Below are 12,350 nucleotides of genomic sequence, written 5' to 3'. Positions count from 1 at the left end.
ATAACACTGCTGCTTGTGCAGACAGTGGTTAAGATGGATAGATACCCTTAAAAGTTTGCACTAAAGAAAAAAAAAATATATATATATATTATTCCAGATTATGCCTGGATTATAAATAATCCTTCAATAGTAAACAAGTAGAGTACATCATATTAAAATCATGTTAAATACTACAATTAACTTTTACAGAAAATGACTTTTGTCCTAAATTTTAGTCACACTTTTTTTTTTTTTTTGGCAACCACAATTATTTAGACCTTTCAATGGCTGATCATACCTTAAGAGGCTTTCAAGTGAAAAGGAACTTGTTGACTTTTGCTTAACCAAGTGACTAAGTAAATAGAAACTTAAGACACATATTATTTTATGTTAAAGGTAGATACTGATTTTATGTTCATAGCGGAGAGAAGAAGAACCTTAAAGTTGTAAGAAACTATTTTTATCACCCTAAAGAATTTTGGTAAATTATTAGATATGCATAAAAGCTAGAAAAATCAATCTGCTATCTCTGCTTTATTTAAATTAGATTAAGCTGTCAGAATGCCAAATTTGTTCATTTCGACAACAATTGTTACACTTTTCTGAAAGTGCTTTTAACTGAAGGCTTTCACTTCCATAATTAGCAGTAAGCACTCTGTGTACTTTGGTAAAAATCTGTAAGTTTTATATACCTAACAGAGTGCAAAGATAGGAAAACATAACTTACTGTTTTTTCTTTCCCAGGTTCCACCTGATCAGGCTTTGCTGGGCGTGCTGCCGGTGGCTGGTCTTTAATTTTTTGAGGCACCTCATCATCTTCCTTTGACAAACTTGGAGGTGGGCCAGAGGGTTTGTCTTCCATCTTGGTCTCTGGTAGCTTCTCTTGTACAACCTGTGGAGTCACTCTGCCTTCAGGCTTTTCCTCAGCAGTTGGTACTTGAGTTTTAGCTAAGTCTTTTTTCTGTTCCTCCTCCAGAGCTGTTTTTGTTCCTGGAGGTAACTTTTTGTCTTCAGTGGGTGGCTTTTTTTCTTCAAGAGGGGGCTTTTTTTCTTCTGGGAGTGGCTTTTTGTCTTCAGGGGCTGAAGTTTTCTCTGGTTTACTCTCTTGTTTGTGGTCTGTGGTCCCCTTCGGGACAATCTTTTCCACTGATGGTATCTCTTTCACTTTTTCTGGAATGATTTGTTCAGCTTCTGTTTTTACTTCTTCTTCCTTCTTTTTCACTTTTACTTGAGTAGGCATTGCTGTTTTCTGAGATGGTTGTTCTGGAGGGACAGGCATAGGGGAGGCTTTTGGTGCTGAAGGTGTAGGTGGCATTTTGCCCATATCTCCAAGCTGTCCTGATATTGCTCTCTGGGTTTGGCAATTTAAACAAAGCCATTCTTGAATCTGCAAATGAAACAGCAATGAAGAGATTAACTATATTATAATGTACCACTTTGGTTGCATACACCAAGGTTAACATCTGGTGATTTCTAGTTGCTTTTCTGTACAGGGAGAAAGTAGATTGTTTTCCAAACCAATGAAATAGAGACTTCTAAGGAAGATTGCAAAAAGACTATTTATAATCTAAAAATATGAGGAATATTTTCCTCATATTATTTTCCATATTAGAGATTGGCAATTCATTCTCTTCACCATAAGAAAGTGGAGCCACGGAATGAATATATGTATGTATGTATGTATATATATGTGTGTGTATATATATATATATATATATATATATATATATATAAATACACACACACACACATACTTTTTTTTTGGTGAAAAATCTACATTTGTTCCAAACACCGTATTTTTGAGCTTGGTGGCTTTAAAATTAGTATTTCCATCATATGTTTACACAAAACTATTAAATTTTATGGTCATTTTCTTTTAACTACAATTAATCAAGAGCTCTTTTAGGACTTAATGTATAACCTCCTATCTCTTGATGTGGGTCAAATGTGCCCCTATCGACCAGAGTAAAACTTCACAAGGTACATGAAAGTTTTCAAGAGTCACCTGTACATAATTCTCTATCTGCTTTAGGACTAAAAAATACTTTCATTCTTAATAATATTCACATTTCTTATGCAACTGAGCAAAATGCAATCACTGGCTCAAGCGGTCTGATAGCTTATCCCCCAGGGTTTTTTGAATCGCTGAGTCAAACAGTTTGCTATATTTCTGCTCCTCAGTGTAATCCATAGGCCACCTGCACCAATCAACTGAGATGGTCATAAGACATGCAAATTCCTAGGAATTGCTAAAATTGTCTTAACAGGATCCTGGACTGGGACAAAGATCTGCCTTTTCAATACACTGGTTAATTCTTGATTGATTCTTTTGCAAGCTGAATTCTGATAATCACTCTCTCAACACATACAAATGATGGCATGGGAGACTGATTATGTTAGACTAATAATATTGCACAATTTCTGCCCTATTGATGTATGTTGCACTTTTTCTTACCTTATAGCTATTATAATGTAAGAAATAAAGGCTATATATGTAGATTCTAATGGTTACCTTTAATGAATACCTATTTTGTAAAGACTACAGTTGGAAGTCACACAAAGAGTACTGCATTCATATGCTGCACTGTTTTTTTGAGAAGTTCAATTTCAAACTGCTTTTCATATCGAATCACTCTTTCTAGTTACATTACTTAAATTATTTAGAGACAAAAATCACTTACTGTTCTAGAATATTATCAGGGATCTAAGTTTTATTTCTTATCTCAGCTTCCAATTTTTTAGATATCTAAATAATGGTGCTTAATAAAAATTAGTGTTTTGCAATCTGTAAGCTATTATAATTCTTATTTGCTTATCTAAAGAGTAAAGACAAAAGTCAGTTATTTACTTTTTATAAGATGTTGTCGATAAAACATCAGTATGCATTATGGGTTCATTTGCTTTTTGTGTGTATGATCATCCAATACCAATTCCCTTCTTAATTTCAGTTCTAAGCAGCTCTAGAGTGAACTGTGGCTTCTTTATATAATAACTTTATATAAAAGTCTTAAGAAAGAAACTGATTTGATCCCTTATGTCAAATACAAAAAGCTCCAGCCCTTGTGCTGAATAGTCCCTAGAGAAAGCAGTGCCATAATACCTACAGAAAATCAATCTTAATCCATGCTGTGGTTTTAAAAACCATTACTCAGTTGAGCCACAGTTTAGAATATTTTCATTCAGAACCTGACATTTTCTTTTTAAACAAAAGCAGACAAAAATAGCTGCATCACTGCTGTTTTGTCACATGGATTCTAAAAACCAAATGCAGGTGTGTGTTAAGCATTCCTATCAGGCCTTGTCCTAATGCAAATAAGTTAGGAAGTTTTTAATATAGCAGGAATACAGGTAACATTACATTGCAAATTTTTATCAACTATAATAATGTGATTATTTTATTTGAGGTTTTGGAACAAATTGTTTTTACAAAGTTATCATCTCTTACTTTGATACTGCAATGGTATACAGCTCTTGTTAAAATGAAAACAAATGAAATAAAACAAAATGAAAATAAATGAAATTAAAATGAAAATAAAATGAGGGGCACCTGGGTGGCTTAGTCGGTTAAGTGTCCGACTTCGGCTCAGGTCATGATCTTGTGGCTGGTTCGTGAGTTCGAGCCCCACGCCAGGCTCTGTGCTGATGGCTGGGAGCCTGGAACCTCCTTCAGATTCTGTCTCCCTCTTTCTCGGCCCCTCCCCCACTAGTGCTCTGTCTCTCTCTCAAAAGCAAATAAATGTTAAACACAATTTTTTTACATAAAAAAAAAGAAAATGTATTGAGAAAATAAATGACTATTTCAAGGTAGTATACTCATTTTCATATATTTGAAATTTAGGTAATGGGATAAAAGGTATAACCTATTTAATCTATAATGTCACATAAAATGCTTCATTTTCCCAATTTAAAATAATGTTTGATAAACTTAAACAGTGATAACCCACATGACCACCATCTGAAAGGCAAAGGGAAGGCAATAATAGGGTCAGTCTAAAAGAAAAACCATCTTATCCTGAGAGCCTGGCTGGCCAGTTCAAATTTGTGTTTTGCTTACACTTCCATCCATATTCAGTTAAACCTGATATTTTTATACTTGGTGTCTCAATTGCATTACTGATTTGCATTTTAAATAAGATCATAAGGACAGGTCTAATTCTTTTGACTTTACATTTTGTCACCAAAGTTACTTCGGAAACTGATGTTACTATCATGTCAAATAACTACCACTTATGTATCTATTATGTATCTATTTATTCTATTTATATCTATTTATATGGAAAACAGAAAGCATATAATGCTTTTAACAGGATTGTCTAATGAATCTGTGTAGAATATAAGCAATTTGATAATTCATGAATCACAAAGGAGTATTTTTTCACCAATTAGAAAAGCTGAATTGGCAGCCTTATACATGTGTCTCTTTTCTCTGCAGCCCTAGAACCAAAATTAGAATGCCAGCAAGTTCTGCAAGCAGAGGACGTTATAATATCAGTAAGGAACTAAAAAGGGGGGAAACTATTGTAACACCAAAAATTGTATATTTCTTTAAACATGCAAATTTAAATTTTATTTATTAAAAGGGGATAAGAAAAAGCAGCAGTGAGGGTAAAATCGAAAGCAGACATGAGAAAAGCAAAGCTGATCAATTTTAACAATGAGTAAAAATGAATTTTCAAAAAAGTTCATTTTGGACAGCATGGGTTACTGTCATTATCGTATCATCATTAAGTACAAACACAGTTACTAGAAAAACTGGCTTCACAAATGATAATTTGGGAAATATTCTATAATCACATAAGATGTCAAAAGCCATAGTTCACTTTTTTTTTTTTTGCATTCTTTACCAAAAATAATCCCAAGGATTTTTGTTATCACTGTATTCAGAGATTTAATTAAGAAACATTACATGTCTAGGTCCGAAATAAAATGTCATCTGCCCTCCTAGTTCCTCAACAGCCACACCATTAAATACTCATAATGCTACAAAAGGCCATATTTCATTCTTTCTCATTGCCACGTAGTATTCCATTGTGTATATAAACCACAATTTCTTTATCCATGCATCAGCTGATGGACATTTAGGCTCTTTCCATAATCTGGCTATTGTTGAGAGTGCTGCTATAAACATTGGGGTACAAGTGCCCCTATGCATCAATACTCCTGTATCCCTTGGGTAAACCCATGGGGGAGGGGAAGGAAAAAAAAAAAAAAGAGGTTAGAGTGGGAGAGAGCCAAAGCATAAGAGACTGTTAAAAACTGAGAACAAACTGAGGGTTGATGGGGGGTGGGAGGAAGGGGAGGGTGGGGGATGGGTATTGAGGAGGGCACCTTTTGGGATGAGCACTGGGTGTTGTATGGAAACCAATTTGACAATAAATTTCATATATTGGAAAAAAAAATACTCATAATGCTTCTAGTCCAGTAGCAAACTGGAGATAAAATAAACAAGATGCCTAAATTATACAAGAATTCAATGCAAAAAGTATCACTGCCATATATGACTTTTACCACCTGAAAGGATTTTACCACACATAGCATTAACTCCTTCTGTAAATTGCAAAAGACAGGATTATTCATATTTTGCCTTAAGGTTAAATATCAAAAGACTTACAGGTTTATCTTTAAATATTTGCTTATAAAGAAAGACAATCAGAAAATGAATATATGTTACATACTATGTAATATATATTTATATATACTAAAGGCATTTATATCATTGAGTTTCTTGCATAGAAAATACAAGAGGGCGCCTGGGTGGCGCAGTCGGTTAAGCTTCCGACTTCAGCCAGGTCACGATCTCGCGGTCCGTGAGTTCGAGCCCCGCGTCAGGCTCTGGGCTGATGGCTCGGAGCCTGGAGCCTGTTTCCGATTCTGTGTCTCCCTCTCTCTCTGCCCCTCCCCCGTTCATGCTCTGTCTCTCTCTGTCCCAAAAATAAATAAAAAACGTTGAAAAAAAAAATTAAAAAAAAAAAAAAAGAAAATACAAGAAAATACATAGAAAAATATACAGAAAAATACAGAGGCTTATGGAGCCTTTTTTTTTTTTTTAAACAGAAGTCATCGTTATGGATCCTGTCAGATCATTTCCATTTGTTTTACTATGTTTTTAAAATACATTTTATTCTCAATATTATGTAAGTATAATAGTATAAAACATAATAAAAGTTTTTAGCCATATTATTAAATGTATTCAATAAATTCAGAAGACTCTATACTATGAGACCAATCACCTTTTTATTCAGTGTTTCAACATTTATAACCAGGATAACAAATTCATATCCAAGTAGGAAAAAATTCTGATAAGCAATTAGCGAATAAAAAACAACTCCATGTTGATCACAACATACTAGAATATATCCAATTGTCAGCTGGTACAATATTAATAAAATGCATTTATTTTAACATCAAATCATCAGGGCTTGTTCAAAACAACGCTCCACAAATCCATTAATCTTAAGAGGAAAGTAGAAAATGAAGGCAATAAAAACCCAGAAAAGGGATGCTGCTATGCTACTCAGCATTTTTCCATCAATAAGCAATTTGCTTTATGTAACATTTCAGCTGTAACTATAGCAACAATACCATTAAGGAAAATCTCAGAACTCCAGGCCTGCCTATTTATTTTTCTAAGTATCATTTCTGAAGCATGATAATAAGACCTGCGGCAGGTTGAAAGTCGGCCTTAGACTTAAAATGGCAGAGCTGTGATGGCCGCAAACCATGCATCAGCACTGGTATTTGTACCTGGGAAATCTCAGCTGCGTCTTAACGTGAATTTTCATGAAAAGACCAATCCTACCAATTTGGAAGGTCAGATAGTTTCCATCGATGAAAGTATTTAAGCAGGGATTAGGTGTCCCCTACTCAGAATTCTGTGAAGGAAAACCAAGTGATCACAGGAACTGATATTTAATATCTTTGAGTTTCCAGCCCACTATTAAGTTTTTGAGTCAACGATAAGAATTTTACATAGGTTTCTGTGTGTTTGTTTATTCAGAATGTTATTTTTTTGAGCTGAAAATTATGCTAATAATCTGGTTAGAAATCACTATTTACTCTGGGAGAGAACCAAAGCATAAGACACTCTTAAAAACTGAGAACAAACTGAGGGCTGATGGGGGGTGGGAGGGAGGGGAGGGTGGGTGATGGGTATTGAGGAGGGCACCTTTTGGGATGAGCATTGGGTGTTGTATGGAAACCAATTTGACAATAAATTTCATATATTAAAAAAAAAAGATATAAATCATTATTTACTCATTGACAGGTCCAAAAACTGGGAAGCAAAGTTACCTGAGACTTTTATCGCTGGTATCAGTCTCACCTATAGTCTTGGATTAAGTTGTTCTTTTTACCTAAAGCCCATACATTCTTACAGTTCAAGTTGAGATTCTGAAAATCAGACTTTTTGTTTAAATTTCTAAATTTATTTCTGTTATCTGTAAAAGAAAAAAGGACTGAATTCACAGTTGATGCACTGTTTTTTTTCAGATTACACAATCAGTTGCCAGACTACACAATGAGGGTATTAGAAATCTGATCATTCATGAGACTGCACTTTACAAGTATATGCAGTGAGGTATTTCTGATATTTCCATTCTTATTCTGTCCCTCCTAAAAATGGATGAGATGTGTCAGCTCTTCTTCTTAGTATACTGCTTTTGGCTAGAATGCATAGCTTCCTTAGTATTTTTGTTCCCCTTACAATCAATGAAACAAAACCTCGTATGCAAAATACATAAGTGAATGATTGATTGGGGTTATTCCCCATTTATTTTCTGTGTGGGTATAAGAATCATATCGGAATGTATTGGAACAGGGGCACCTGGATGGCTCAGTCGGTTAAGCAACAGACTTTGGCTCAGGTCATGACCTCGCAGTTTGCGAGTTTGAGCCCCACATGGGCTCCTCTGCTGTCAGCACAGAGCCCTGCTTCAGATCCTCTGTCCACCCCCCTCTCTGCCCCTTCCCTGCTTTTGCTCTCTTACTCTCTCTTTCTGAAAAATAAAGATTAAAACATTTTAAAAAAAGAATGTATTAGAACATAAATATTCATATGAAAACTAAGAAAAAACCAAATAAGCTAAATCTTAAATATTAATTTTCAATGAAATTCTGACTTTGAAGGGTAAGAATCAATAATGAAACCTAACAGAATATTGGGTGCTGTTAAGAACTTGTACTGGGGTTGTCCTGTCTGGGTTGAAATTTATCAGTGCCTATGTCCCTACTCACCTTTTCTTTTATGTGGATGTTTATTTCTATAAAACCCCACACTCCCATATTCCCACACAAACTCTCTATTTCACTCATTTGAAGCTCTTAGTGTAAGTTTCTATATAATGTAAACTACATTAACAGATATTTCCATAAATAGCAACATGCCAACTAAAATCATGTGTATTACACCAGGGAGTAAAATTATATTTAGATTATAATTGCATATTCTCATTGGACATTCTTTTTGTGTCCATTTTTCTTTGACTAAACCAGGATCATTTTTCTAGTCACTTTCTCATCATAATTCATGTATATTTTTCTAAACCAGGAAAGTGATCTGAGCGTGATGTTTTAAATAGCATTAATAATATATAAATACACACATGCATAATTAAAATACCTCTTTATTATATTAACACAGCTTTGACAGAACTTGAAGAAAATAGGGGGCTTAGTTTCCTTTTAGAAAGATATGTATATATTTACATTTATGCAAATATGTGTATTGATTTGCATGGATAAAAACAACACAGGGCGGGGCACCTGGGTACCAGGGTGGCAAAGTCAGTTGAGCATCCAGCTTCAGCTCAGGCAATGATCTCATAGCTCATAAGTTAGAGTCCTGTATTGGGCTCTGAGCTGACCGCTCAGAGCCTGGAGCCTGCTTTAGATTCTGTGTCTCATTCTCTCTCTGCCCCGCTCCTGCTTGCACTCTCTCTCTCTCTCAAAAATAAACAAACATTAAAAAAACTTAAAAAAAAGAACCACACAAGGCTCATTTCCCTATATTGCCTGCCTGTCTTACTTCCTTCCTCCCTTCCTTCATATCCCTCCCTCCCTTTCCCTCTCTCTCTCCCTCCCTGTCTCTATCTTTGTATCTGTACAGAGGAAAGCAAGAAGAGTGAGCTCAGTACGACTACTGCTTGATTAACAGATCTATCCGATTTGGGTTCAGTCACAGGGATTAGGGTAACTGATCTCCCAGTAGTGTATATAAAGGACAACTCCAAAGACACAGCTGTTTTCTCACTAGTAACCAAAGATGCAAACTTACGGGTAATCATACATAATTAGTGTGTTGGCTTTAGCTAACTCAGCTCTAGCAAAAAAGGAAGGCTTAAAGAGAAGGCTTATCTTCGGATTCATGTCATTTCTATTTGTGATTAAGTGTTCTAGTGCACTACATTCTAGGCTGATAGTTATTTATATGTCTAGTATAAAAAAATAACCAACAGTTTAAAAAATATGCCATGTGTTTTATATGGTGACAAGTTCATTTTTTATAACCAGTTCTCATCCTTCTGCTTTTATAAACTTGTATTTTATTTTGTCCCTATTATAAGAGGTGTACATTTATTTTGCATGTTAATTATTACATCAAAGCAAAAAAAAAAAAAAACTTTCAAGGCAAACTTAGTCAACAGTCAGCACTACAGTCCATGAGTAATTGAGTTTTATAACAAATTTTGAAGATTGTAACACACTTCATCACAGAGGAATTTTGTTAAGATTACACAGCTATATGCATTTGGAAGTTAGATTATTTAAAGCACACTGCAGTTGAATGAAATTTGTAGAACAGTTTACAGGATAAACAAAAACCAGTCCCAACTTTTAAATTTAAGGATCACTGTGGATATAATATTCAAAGACAGCAGAATCCCACCAACTAGGTAGCTTGACATGTATACGAAGGGGAGGGGTTGCACCAGACTGACGGGATGATGGAGAATGCAGCAAGGTGGCTGGGATAGATTGCGTAAGCGGTAAGCCCTTCCACAGTGCAGTAGAACGCAGTGCAGGACTGGAAACGCTTTTTGCAGGGAAGAATCAGTGTGTTGATTTTGCAAGGTATAAACCCGCCTAGGATAAACTCTATTTACAAAAATTACCTTTCCTAGTTTCCCATTATAATGCAGCGCTACAGACATTCTGTGTGAGACAGGGAGGGCAGCAGCCAAGCAGCAGCTATGAGTGCTTTTTACAAGCTCAGAAAGTTGGGACGGGGTCACCAGGGACTGTTGTAGCTCACACATGTCACTTACTGCTTGGCTTCGGACAGCAGGCAGGCATGCAGCTGCTCTATTTCCCTCCGGATTCTTCTTCAGCTTCTTCTTTAGCTTTCAGGATGAGACAGAATAGACAGGGGTTCTGGCCTGTCCTCATGGGTTCTAGCTTGTCCCTGTTCACCCCTATTTTATTTTATTTAAAAAAAATTATTTTAATCTTTATTTTTGAGAGAACGAGCAAGTGAGCAGAGGAGGAACAGATAGAGAGGGAGACACAGAATCTGAAGCAGGCTCCAGGCTCTGAGCTGTCAGCACAGAATCCAGTGCAGGGCTCGAGCTCATGAACTGAGAGATCATGTCCTGAACTTAAGTCGGACTGAGCCACACGAGCATCTCTCTGGGGAGATTGAGCCACACAAGCACTCCTTTGCTCACCTCGGTTTTAAATTCATCTTCCTTTCCTCTGCCTGCCCTTCGTCTTTCAATCTCCAGTATGTATTTCAGCAATCACTTACCCAGCTCCCACAACTGTTTTAGGGTCAAATCCCTGAAACAAATCTCTTATTATACAGATTCTATACTTCCTAATGGTTCTGTTTCTCTAAGTAAAGTCTAACTGATACAGTCAGGGTGAGTCAAGTGTTATTCAAGGGGCGGTGATGTTTTCCATTTTTATCCAGCAATCTTTGTATGTGTGCAGAGTAATTTTAATACTCTATTTCAGATCTTAAGTTGCATGGCAAAGTACACTTAACTGGAATTCCAAAGAAAGAGGGACTATCTTTGGTTCTATCAGTGTGACATGCATAATGGGTTATCTGTAAAGTTTGGGTTTTTTTTTTTTTTAAGGTGAAATGTTAAAGACAGTCATCAAAAATAATTTGTGACATACATATACAATAAGAAATTTTAAAAGGGTTGAACATCCATGTACTCTCTGTCTACTTAAGAAGTAGGACACTGACAGTATCATTAAAAACAACTTTTGCTATAATATCCTATTCAATATACTCTAAGAACAACCACTGTTTTAACTTTTGTGTTGTCAGATATTTGTTTTTTGTTATGGTTTTAATATGTGTGTACTTTTAATATATTATTTACTTCTGTATATTTTGGAACTATATATAGTATTGTGCTTTCCCCCTTTTTATTCTTTCCAGTAATCACTGTCTAGAGAAAAAATCATCTATGAAATACGGGTGGGATAGAAAGAATAAGTTTGCAATGAACCCCTGTGAACCACTGATTCAACTAAAGAAATGGAATACTATCATTACTTGAAACTTGTTTCAAACTCCTTTATATCTTCCAACCAACAAACAAACCAACAAAAGTGATCTGTGCCAAATGCAGGTTGTGAATCATCAGTATACACTCCCTTCACTAGTTCAGCTTTTAAGTAAAAATTGAGTAAAGGCCCTACAATGAGGCCAATTTTTAAAAAGTAGAATATGACTTTTATATACCCCAAATATAAAGAGTTCATAAAAATTTGAATATTCTTTTTAGCTTTTTACTTCACATTTAATAACTAATCAATATCAAGAAATCTCAGTAAGATTTTAAAGCAGTGCTATTCAATTCATTCATGTAATATTTGTCACTTATTTGCTACGACATCCATCTTGATTGCTAAATATATAGTATTTGCTGTTAGAAGGGCAAATATAATTATATAAGAACCAAAAAATACAATAAATATATATTGATATATATTCATTTATGATTCATATAAGGAACATAATGATTTGTTCTAGAGTCTAGGCTGAAACCAGGAGGGAGAGGAAAAAAAATTCAAGGAGTGCCTGGGTGGTTCATTTGGTTAAATGTCCGACTCTTGATTTCAGCTCAGGTCATGATCTCAAGGTTTGTGGGTTTGAGCCCTGCATTAAGAATCTCTCTCTCCCTCTCTGCCCCTCCCCAACTTGCACACACACTCTCTCTCTTAAAATAAATAAATAAACTTTAAAAACACAGGAAAAAATCTAATTTAAGTAAACATTCAAGAACATTCAGGACAACATTCAGGGCAGGACTACAGGCATCTGTTTTAAAGCTAGTTATTTCTTCAAGCTGTTCAAGTCTCATATATTGAAACTGAACTCCATTTATATTTGAAACTATATATTTATATACATAAAT

The 12,350-nt window shown here is 35.2% G+C and overlaps 1 protein-coding gene across 8 annotated transcripts in view; it reads right to left on the bottom strand.

Moving 5' to 3' along the window:
- The window catches only part of PCLO (piccolo presynaptic cytomatrix protein), a 442,587-nt gene that overhangs the window by 232,940 nt on the left and 197,297 nt on the right, over positions 1-12,350 (bottom strand). For all 8 annotated transcript variants that reach the window (XR_009260516.1, XM_058725251.1, XM_058725252.1 and 5 more), the window contains exon 4: positions 707-1,366. Coding sequence is in view for 7 of the 8 variants with exons in the window: in XM_058725251.1 (XP_058581234.1) it covers positions 707-1,366 (660 nt within the window). In the remaining variant the exon portion in view is untranslated. The remainder of the gene's footprint in view (positions 1-706; positions 1,367-12,350) is intronic.

This window comes from Neofelis nebulosa, chromosome 4 (genome assembly GCF_028018385.1).
Source record: "Neofelis nebulosa isolate mNeoNeb1 chromosome 4, mNeoNeb1.pri, whole genome shotgun sequence".
Taxonomy (NCBI): domain Eukaryota; kingdom Metazoa; phylum Chordata; class Mammalia; order Carnivora; family Felidae; genus Neofelis; species Neofelis nebulosa.
The sequence above is the reverse complement of the archived record's forward strand: the minus strand, read 5'-3'. Positions and strand labels throughout refer to the sequence as shown.